The 11117-nt window shown below is 52.7% G+C and overlaps 1 protein-coding gene across 5 annotated transcripts in view; it reads left to right on the forward strand.

Moving 5' to 3' along the window:
• Positions 1-8833, forward strand: part of ube2f (ubiquitin-conjugating enzyme E2F (putative)) — a 39406-nt gene extending 30573 nt beyond the window's left edge. For 3 of the 5 annotated variants that reach the window (XM_066687413.1, XM_066687411.1, XM_066687412.1), the window contains 4 exons: positions 1038-1070; positions 1514-1576; positions 6817-6958; positions 7720-8833. In XM_066687413.1, the coding sequence (XP_066543510.1) occupies positions 1038-1070; positions 1514-1576; positions 6817-6958; positions 7720-7736 (255 nt within the window). In that variant the 3' untranslated portion in view covers positions 7737-8833. The remainder of the gene's footprint in view (positions 1-1037; positions 1071-1513; positions 1577-6816; positions 6959-7719) is intronic. The other 2 variants (XM_066687415.1, XM_066687414.1) reach the window with 1 other exon arrangement.
• Positions 8834-11117: the final 2284 nt, after the last annotated feature.

Genomic DNA, 11117 nt, shown 5'->3' on the forward strand with positions numbered 1-11117 from the left:
GTTGGCAGATACATGAAGGGAGGACAGCATGAGCAAACAGTGCTGTCTTTTTATTTAGTCACATTTAGCCACTGTGTGCCACCCATATGTGGTAATTAGCACACTGGATGGAAATATTTCCAAGGCCTGTGTGTGCGCGTGCAAGATGTCGATGTAGCGCTGCGGGACAGATTGTCTCAATGTTTTCTCAACGCTGGTATCCAGAGCGGTTTCTGGAGCCACGTTTAATGAGCTCTGTTTCCTGTGTGTGTATTTGTGTCCTTTGTCTAGATGTGTTTTTTCCCTGCTGTGTGTAGGTGTCCTGTGTCCATAGATGTGTTTTTGTTAGGTAAACACAGACTTGCATCTTCACAGCAGATCATTGCCCAGTTGTGCGTGTGCCTGCGTGTGCCTGCGTGTGCCTGCGTGTGCCTGCGTGTGCCTGCGTGTGCCTGCGTGTGCCTCCATCTCTGTCTGTGTCAGTCCACTCAGAGATCCTTTGTCGTCCTCAGTTTGATTCAGGAAATATATCAACACTGACCCCTGGTCTTTTTCCTTTCTTCCCCCCTGCTCCACAACTCAATTTGCAGTTTGTTTCCAGAAATAAATCCTAATTCTCCTAATTCACTTTCACCGGCCTGATCTGCTCAAGTTCTGAACTTGTTTCCTGTTCCAGTGGAATTGATTAGAAGAGAGTTGAGGGTTGATTTTGTATCAGTCAATCGTGAAAACTGTTTAAACCTCATGTGGTGACGATCCCAGGAGTCAGATGCTGCTCCTGTCCAGCTGTGATCCAAGGATCCTATCCATCTGTTTCTGAATGTTCCCAAATTGTCTCTTCAGCCACATCGCTGGGGAGTTTGTTCAGTTTGTGACGCCTCTCTGTGTGAAGAAGTGTCTCCCGTTTTCTGTCTTGAATGCCTTGAAGCCCAATTTCTATTTGTGTCCCCGGGTGCGTGTGTCCCTGCTGATCTGGAAAAGCTCCTCTGGTTTGAAATCAGTCTTATCGTTACTGTTGTCCTGCTGTTGATATTGTGTTTTGTTCGGTTCTGTTGCAGGACGTGGTGTGGGGACTGAACTCCCTATTTACTGTGAGTATACGGGCTGGGCATCCTTCAGACTTTTTGGTGTGGTGTGTTTCCCTGTGTCTGTGTGCGCCTGTGTGCGCTTGAGGGGGGCAGTGATAAACCTCACATACCAGGACATCTTCACAATTCTTCACATCAGGGATGAAGGGGTTCTGCTCAGTGTCCATCTCTGAGATGTGAAGCTCCAGATAAGGGTTGAAAGAGCAGCTTCTTTCACTGCCGTTACGGAGAGCCCTGCTGTTCCCGCTGTAAACCCCCACTGCCAGGCTGCGGGGGCAGACAGTAACAGCAATGCAAACACAATCTCAAAAAAAAGAAACGCTACAACAGAAACGCCGAGATTGCAATGTGGCATAAAACAAGTCACTTGGCACGGGGAAATCCTGACTGTTTCTCATGTTTTCCGTTTTGTTTTCTCCTGGTGTGTTTTGCTTGCTTCCATGAAGGATCTACTGAATTTTGATGATCCGCTGAACATCGAGGCTGCGGAGCATCACCTACGGGACAAGGTAACGTCTGTTCTCTGGGGTCACTCCCCCCTCACTTGGTACTTCCTCGTTTGCCCCATTTTTCTTATACTTCACTCTTACTTTGTACCAAATAATGTTATGTGTCAATCATTGATTTTCCCATGATCCCCCTGTGGTTTACTGCTGTTACTAGGCTTTTTACCTCTGTCCCCCACATTGCACTCCTATAAGGGTCCTCGCTTGTTCCTCGTTAGGGTGAGTGTTAATTAAGGAGAAGAAGACAGGGTTTTAGAATCTGCTTTCCAGAGCGGTGTGTCAGCAGTCAGGACATTAATATCCCATCTTGGTTTTATTTATTGCTTTGATGAACTGAGAGGCAGATTCTACCCAATCGCCCCCTTCCTGTTGAGGCAAATCGATAAAATATACATTAAAAGATTTGTGTTAAGTTCCCCAGTGGTTCCTCTCTCTGATTATCCGCTGCTCTGCGTCTGCCTGCTTGCACTGATTGGGAAAACACGATGTCCTCACCTCGTATTTGCAAAGACAGACCTGCGTCAGATGGTTTTGCTTTATCGTTAACATTTACATCACAATGTTATCTGCAAACGAACGAAGATGTTTTTGTTGCTGTTGTGTCCTGCTTGTTCCATATTCTCTCCCCGGGAGGGACGTTCAAAGACACACTGCGGTCTCTGCGCACTCGAGTACAAAGCGTTTGATCGTGTGTTCGTTTTGTGGAGAAATCCAGGCCCTCGGACGTGACTCGTGTGGTTAAAGCTCGCCGCGGTTTACGGAGACGGTCCTGCTCTCTGTGATTGAGTCCCCCATCGTCCCGGCCACTTTGAGAGGAGAGGAGTCTCGCCACATTAATGACTGCGGGGCCCAGGGCCACTCGGAGTCGAGGGGCGGCCTAGGGGGCAGGGCATGAGTGTGGGGCTGCAGGAGTATGGCAGCAGTGCCGAGGAGAGCTGTGGTGTGAATTAATAGAGATTAATACATCAATATTAAAAGTACTATTGCTAGAGGTAGTTGTAGTTCTTGCTTTTAAACTCTTAAGCACATAAGAAAGTGTCCAGTCGAGAGGAGGCCATTAGCCCCATCGTGCTCGTTTGGTGTCCATTAATAACTAAGTGATCAAGGATCCTATCCAGTCTGTTTTTGAATGTTCCCAAATTGTCTCTTCAGCCACATCGCTGGGGAGTTTGTTCAGATTGTGACGCCTCTCTGTGTGAAGAAGTGTCTCCTGTTTTCTGTCTGTCTTAAAGGCACCCCCCCACATAAGAAGGCTGGGGGGGAAACCCCGAGGTGGCCAGGCATTCGGTCTGCAGTTATTATTCTTATTCTAATCTGCTGATTTGACTGCTTGCTGGCCGTGTAATAGAGTTTCAGCTGAGAAATGTCTGCCTTCAGTGTCTTGGCGGCAGAGCTCAGATCAGTCCAAATCACCGATACGGCACCGCGTGTGCCTCATACGTCTCTGGGTCTCTGCCTCTCTCTGTGTGAACGGGGGGCTGTTCTGCAGCTGTCCACCTCCAAACAATTACTGTCCGTTGCGCTAGGTCTTGCTCCGCTGCCCCCCGCTGATTGAATCTGGCCTCGACTCTTCTCATCAAACCTGCTGAATTGTTGCCTGCTTACACCGGGGACACGCAGGCAGTGTAAAGACACCAGAGCACGGCCAGATCCAGGTTAAACAGGACCTGACAACAACACAAAGGCCCTCGGCTGGTCCGTCCTCCTACTGGGGGAGCCAGGAGCGCCGATCGAGCCTCTTCCTGAATGGACCGCGGAGGGATGATGTTTTCCTGTGACTGCGTGTGAGCTGCTACAGTGAAGTATTCAAGCGCTTTGTGCTTCTGGGTTTTTAAGCATTGCTTTTCTGTGACGGTGTTCCTATGAGGCCGGTTCTGCTCTCGGCCCTGTGGGGCTCCTGCTGTCCAATCACAGCTAGTGTAGATAGTCACCCCGGGGAGACGCACACCGACACATAACGAGTCCTGACAGGTAGAGAGACGGCCGCGAGGAGATGCCCTTCTCACGAGCCAGGCGGCCGCTCTCCGGTGCAGGTTTTCTGGTGGTATCTTGAGATGGCTTCTCCTATACTCTGCCTTCCAGACCGGCGGCCTCCCCAGAGCCATCTGCTTTCCTGCTCCTGCGACTTTTCCTTTGTTTTTCTGAGTCCGCTTTGTTTGTTAACGGAGGTCGGCAGTGGCTCGGTGCCGAGCAGGTGGCTGCCTGGAGGAGATGTTCTCCAGCATGGGCCAACAGCAGCAGGCAGTCCGGGTTGACCTATTCCCGGGCCGAGCGATGCTCAGTATGTGCCTCGGCCGGGAAGCGCAGGGGCCGGAGGTCGGGCAGCTGCTTCCGTTCTGCATCGTCGCACGGAGGCGATTTGCAGATTTTACTTTTATTTAGATTTCTCCCCGGACTGTGTGCCTCGGATCGGCCTGCTCTGTTTCCTGTCGCTTCACGTGGCTCTTCCACGGGACTGCTGTCCCCCCTTAGTTCGGTTCAGCCGGCGGAGATGAAGGGCATCGGATCTAAATACTGCTCTTCTTTCTAACGGCAGAACTCCTGGATTTTCTGCTGCTCGGCTTAATGAGGCATTAGAAACGCAAGGCTGTCGGAGAAGATTTCCCAGCAGAATCTGACGACAACTGTGGGTTATCTCTCGCTCTTTCCGTGGGTGTGGAGCCGCCCACTGCCAGGGCTGTAAACGAGCTCCTGTCACTAATTTGTGGCGCACGGGAGTGAGACAGCCTCGCTGGGAAGTCTGACATCCCTGTTTCACACTAACGAACCGCTGTACTGTGAAGCCTAATTGCCCTGCGGATAGCGGTGAGAAAGTAATCAAGTAGCATCAAAAAAGCGGCAAACGAGTACAGGAAAAACAGATTGTGTGCGGGGGTGGGGCACTGTCACCGTGTCTCTTAGCGCGGGGGCCTCGGTCTCTCCATCTCCGAGGGCCCGTCCCGTCTCCTTTCAGCCGCCGTGGGAATGTTTCACACCCGCTGTGAGCCTTAAAAAAGTGTCTGCACAAAGAGGCTCCCCCCCGGCCCGCTTTTCATTTCACTCCTTTCTCTTTATGCCAGGGACTGTTACTGTGAACGAGGCCGACGTCTCTCTGGGGAGTAATGCGCTAAAGTCGGCAAAACCTCCCTCCTTTCCCAGGGACGTTAATCACTGTGCCCGGCCTCACCGCACTGTAATTTCGGGTCCTTTGCATGGTGGGGGGGGCTCCGAGCAGTGAGGGGTTTCTGCACCGATATGTGGTCAGTGGCAGGACGTTAGGGCAGGCTTTCTGGACAAGTGTCCGACTGGGAGGTTTGGACCGTCCGGATATAGTTCTTTATTTATTTTATGGTTTCCCCCTTTCCACAGCAGGAGGTTTAAGGATGAAAGTAAATCCCTGGCAGGCAGGCAGGCTCTTGCAGGCTCACTGTGGAGTCTTGCATCAGTCAGGCAATGGCAGCCCCACGGCACAGACCGTCCGGCTGCTTGTCACCTGGAGGAGATCAGTCTGGCATCCCTGTATATTGTCCGGCGCTGTCCGGGCCCGGCCGAGGTCCACCTGATACCATGGGGAGCGGCGTCTCTGCGGAGATTAACCTTTCAGCTGTATCGGATTGGCTCCACCAAGTCCCTATACGGTAGAGGGCAGGCGCTGGCCCCTGAGGTGGAGAAACCCAGAGATCCGGGCCATGAATCACTATTCCGGGTCTGGGTTCCGTCTCCATGAAGGCCGTGTTGACGCCAGCGTGAGTCTGTCCAGACCCTGCAGTGGATGGATTACTGTCTGCTGCGTTCGTGAAACCTGCAGCCAGTGTGAGACACCACATCCATCCTCCCGGTTTATTTATATTGGACTTCATTAGAAAGAATGTGCCAAGCGGGCGGAGGATCTGTGCGAGCCGAGGGGCCTGACGCGGCGCCGGCCGTCGTTAGTGTTAACGATTAAGGCCATCAGGGTTCTGATTAATGTGCAAAACAATTAAGTGAATTAGGGGCTGCCGTTCGGTCGCTGGCTGCAGTGATGCTGACCCCGTGGCACGCCGGTCCGACCCGGGAGACGAGCGTGTAGTGGACTGGCAGGGTTCGAATGATTGATTCTCTCCTCCGTGTGCCCTGCAATCCTGACCTTTGACCCCTCTGAACACCCTTTAATTACTAAATTCAGTCAGTCCGCGTCGTTCTATTCTGTCTTTTGATTTATTGGAAGGCAGCTGAACAGGTTTATAGATGCCAAAAGGAGACGGATGTTCTTGGCTGCTTCATATTGTCCCCCTGAGTTCAGGCAGGTAGATGAGATTAATTGAGCGACTAATTCGTTTTGTAAAGACTTTTTAGAGATGCTGTCGCTGTTTTCCGTGTGTTATCCAGGAGTTCGTTATACCTCTAACCTGCGTGTCAGAAAGTGAACCCTCGAGTGCCTCATCTCTCTCCTCTCTCTTCTCTCATTCCTTTATGTGTTTATTAAATCGTTGCCCTCCTCTCAGTGTGTTTTCTTTAAGAGCCGAGCGCGGCAGCGGGGGTTCTGATCCCGCGGATGTGTGCGAAGGGCTGCCAAACTAAAGTTCCGCTGCTCTCAACCCCCTTAGAGCTGCTAATTAATGAGGTCCCTGGCTGCCTGCGCTGCGATGCACAGTAACAGCGCTTACACAATCGGACAGAGCAGAGGCGTAAACAACACACACACAGGGGTGTAGAGAGCAGCTCGAACCCTTCCTCCGGGCTACGGAGGGAGGGATGGACGGAGAAAGAGAAGGAGAGAGGAAGAGATGGAGGGAGAGATGCAGATGGAGGGAGGTAGAGACGGATAGAGGGGGGGAGAGACAGATGGAGGGATAGAGATGGAGAGAGAGACGGACAGATGGACAGAGGGAGGGAGATGCAGAGAAGGATGGATGGACGGAGGGAGGGAGATGGAGGGAGAGACAAACAGAGAAACAGATGGACAGAGGCAGGGAGACGAAGAGTGAGATGGATACAGACAGAGGGACAGAGAGACCCCCAGGCGCTCCCACCACAGGACTTCCTGATACTCTTTCTCAAGCACATTCACAGCGTCGCCCCCCGACTTGTCCCCAATTCTCTCTCCTTCCAGAGGACGCAGCAAGGAAGACTTTATTATTATTTTCTCTGTGTTCACTTATTAAATATCATCTCTCCACCAGCCTCTTCACACGTCAGCAGCGTGTTCCCCAGCGCGGGAAGAGAGATGGGGGGGCAGCAAAACAAATGGTAATTTACAGTCTTTATGTCACCCTGGAGCGCAGTGTGTAATGCAGAGTTTAAACAGCCTGGAGAGGAACGTTTCCCTCCGCCACCTTCACTCTGGAGTGACGCGCCTCGTTTGTTCCTGTCAGAGACCGCTGGGAGGAGGGGGGGACAGGCGGCCAGAGTCACTTCAAAAACAAAGTAAATAACAGTTTATTTTTCTCGGCTTCCCCCCGAAAACCAAAACCACTCATTATTAGATTCCCACCAGTGAGCAGAGCCGTGCGAGAGTGTGTCGGTGTGAGCAGTCCAGACTCTGAGGGAGAGCAGGACTGCGTTTGGACGTTTGACTGTCCTTCTCTGTGTTGACCGGTTCTCTTGGTGCCCAGCGTGGCCGTGCCCCCCCACAGGCCCGGAGCAGAGAGTTCGTGTGTCTGTTGGGCATTGTTGTTGAGACGAGGTTTGGAAAGAGTGCCCCCACAGTTTGGAGACTCCCTCTCCCTCTCTCTCTCGCTCTTCTCCTTTGTTTTCTGTGTGCCCTTTCCCTCTCTCCCTCTCTCTCCTTCTCTGTACCTTTAAAGAAAGATCTTCCCACTGACAAGTTACCCAGTAAGGCCGAGCTGTTTTCTCAGAGTCCAGAGGGAGGCTCTCCCAAAATAGCCCTGAGCAAAGGGCAGGCAGGGGTGGGGGTGCTTGGGGAGCAGGTGCCAGGGAAGGTCTGAGAACGGCCCCGCGGTCTCCCCTGCCTTCTATCTCTCACACGCACAGACACGCAGAGACATGCACACGCAGAGACATGCACACGCAGAGACATGCACACGCAGAGACATGCACACGCAGAGACATGCACACGCAGAGACATGCACACGCAGAGACATGCACACGCAGAGACACGCACACGCAGAGACACGCACACACAGACACGCAGTTCTCTAACGCGGCTCTCGATACTCTCGTTGCAGGAGGATTTCCGGAGTAAAGTTCAGGACTTTATCAAGCGCTTCGCCAGATGATGACGGGGGCCGGGGGGGACCTGTCCACCAGGCCCGTGGGTCTCGCGACACAGCCAGCTCTCCGCCCCGCACTCCGGAGCCACGCACAGGCCCCCGCCGGCGACGCCACCATGCCAAAATACACAGAAACGCATGGAAAAAACGCAAAAATAAATACGAGAAACGAGCAGAAACACTCTTATGGATTGATCGGCCGCCATCAGCATTGAGCTACCAAAACAATCGCAGACAATGATAACAGATCTCTCTGTCCGTCGCCTACGGGGGTCCATCAGCGAGCGCCGGGGTCCCGGGGGGCTTAGAATCACAATTGCTTTATTTAAAACAAGAAAAAAAGAGAAGAAAAAAAAGGATAGACCCATCGCCACTGGCATCCCCCCCCAGGTCCTCCTCCCACCCGGAGCCGGATCCCACATCCCCGGACCCCCGTGGACAGCGCACGCACACGACAGGATGGCAGGAGACTGTTTTCAGCACCCAGCGTTCAAGAGAGCACGGCTGCAGACTTCTAGTGTTTACAGAACAGGCTGGGCTCTCTACACCGAGAGAGAGAAGAGGGGGACAGGGAGGGAGAGAAAGAGAGAGGGAGGGAGCTCAGGGCTGTTTTAGCATTGCCTGGTACACGTCCGCTTGATGAAGTTGTATTTTTTCTTGGTTTTTGCTTTTAGTCAGTTTGATTTGAGTGATGCACCGAGCTACGTACACATTTACAGACGTTCCCACAAACCAAACTACGAACAATCACAACACAAATGCAGCAACACAACGATTGATAATCAGTCCTGGGGGGCCCAGCGCAGTCACTGTGACTCTGTGTCGGTCAGGACTCGGGGGGGTCTCGGCGGGGGGGTGGGGGGGACGGGAGGTAGAGCCTTCGCTGGGCTGTGGGAGACGGACGGCGGAGAATGGCGTCCACGCCCCCCCACGCCTGCCGCGGCCGCCCCCCGCTCTTTGAATGACTGGTGAGGGTCTGTCCCTTTATTTAAATCCTTTTTTTTCTTTCTCAGAGTTGTATATCCATTTTTTTTAAATATATTAAAGAGGTATTATAACAAAGCAACAAGCAACCCGCGTCGTGTGTTTGTTTGTGTGCCCATCGGGGCAGAGATGCTGCCACGGCTTCCCATCTCGTGTCCACTGTGGGAGAGACCGACGTCCCCTCGCCAAAGACACGGTCTCCATCAAACGTGCCACATAGGGGCTGGAATACACTTCCCCTCCCAAAACCCTGCTCCCCCGTCCCCCTCCACACGCGTGTGTCCATCTAGCGATGTCAACAGTGTCCCCGAGAATGTCAGTCTTTGCCATGTGTGACAGCACTATGAAAAATGATCTATACAGTCTATATACACAGCTCTGGTTTCCGTAATTGTCTCCGTGTAACAGACAAGATGTTTTCAAGGTCATTCATGATGTCTCTGCATTAACACGATACCCTGCAGGACCCGATGCCGCGTGTTGATGTTTCCCGTCAGAGCCGACTGGCAGCTGCATTGTGACCTTGAACCCGATTCCCCCCCCCCCTCCCCCGCGTGGCCGGGACCCTGTTCTGCATCCACCGAGATGTATATTTTCAGATGCTGTTATCGAAGACCTTGTCTTATGTAACTCACTCTGGGGTGGGGTTTAAAGAGCCCAGGTTCTTATTACTGACATGCCTGCTGTGATGGATGGATGGATGGATGGATGGACGGATGGATCGATTTGATTGGCACTCGCTTTAAGGCAATATTTTCCCCGTGACTGATCTTGTGGCCTCATGCTCCTCGTTTCAGAAGCCCACCCGTGCATCCCACCCTCCCATTGATTCCCCCGGTCGCTGTTCAGAGCGTCCCTCTCGCCGGCGGGCCGGGCCAAGTCCTCTGCTGTGCATTAGTCTCTGTGTGGCTGGCGTGGTGCTGGGGGGGGCTATCCAGGACCATTAGTGTGGCCATTGATCTGCCGCAGTGAGAGCCCCCTGAGCCGAGGTCACTACTCCTGGACCTCCAGCCCCTGCATTGTGGCACTGAAAGGTTTTGACAGGACCCCCATGTCTGTCCTGCGCCGATCGGGTTTCTGGTAAAGCTGTCAAAGTTGGTGTGTTTGATATCGAGTCCAGAGTCGACCCGAGAGCCGAGCCAAGCCGGGCAGGATGGCCGCATTTCTCTTCTGAACACGGGACACGGCTTCGCACACGGATCGCCTGCTGTATTATTACCTTCTCTCTTATTGTGGTTCAGTTTGGTGCAGCTGAGCAGAGCAGGAACACCAGCAGACACCAGGAACGCTAACGAGAAATCGCTGCACGGTGATGTGTGTGAACTCTGGCTTTTCCAGCGCTCCCTCTATCTGGGTGACGGTCCTCGGCGCTCCTGACCACAGAGCTCGGACTCCAGCCCCCGAAATAAAAGCATTAAACGACTTTGGTCACCTTCCAAGATTAAAGTCCTTTCAGATTCCATGACTCTTCAGAGCTCCGGTGACAGCAGCAGCAGCAGGATGGTATCGGTCACAATGCAGTCTGCGCATCTGCACGCTGCTCTCTAGTTACACTGACACCCGAGTCCAGTTCTGGTGAATACACAATTCCAGGCAAAATAAGAAACACTGTAGGTCTGTATGTATTTTTACTTCGGCTCTTTGCAGGAATCTTGACTATTACGTTCCAGTCTGGGGGGCCGATTCTTCTCAGCCTGGACTGTCTTGTGTGTGACACCGAGACTGAACGTCAGGGTCTCGATCCGGGGCCACATTTATCAACAACATGGCTACCTCCTCGATCCCGTGACAGCCGCCTCTCCCAGGACCCGGCGGGGGGTTGCATAGCCCCGGCCCGGTGAAAACACGAAAACACCCCCCCATCCGGCACAGAGGTTGAGGGGCGGCCCGGCTCGGCACAGGAATGTCCCGAAGATTAAAACAAGACCAGAGAGCGAAAATCAACAGAGCGATCGACAGGGGAATGGGCTGGAAAACACGACTGTTTACATACCAGAGATGTTGGTTGATTTCATTATCTTGTGTTTGTTTAGAAAAAGACATTTGATTCGATTGTCGCTGTGTGATCTGTCAACATGTTTGACTTGAGCCGGAGAGAACCAGGCCAACTGGGAATCAAACCCTCTCGTTCTGCTGCTCGAACACGAGTCATTTCTCGCTGTGCTTTCCTCCGGCGGTTTGTTTTGGTTTTGCTCTGTGGTTCGTCACGTCGGTACGTCGAGGGGGAGACTGATCTCCACCACAAGTGACCGGATTGGTGATTGATTGATTAATTGGATAGTGTGTCTGTTGTCCATTGGGGATGGGGGAGGGACTGAATCTAGCTCATCCAATAGAGGACAAAGTTGTCTGGAGTTCAGTGTCCATCC

The sequence above is a fragment of the Amia ocellicauda genome, chromosome 16, assembly GCF_036373705.1.
Source record: "Amia ocellicauda isolate fAmiCal2 chromosome 16, fAmiCal2.hap1, whole genome shotgun sequence".
In the NCBI taxonomy this organism is placed as follows: Eukaryota; Metazoa; Chordata; class Actinopteri; order Amiiformes; family Amiidae; genus Amia; species Amia ocellicauda.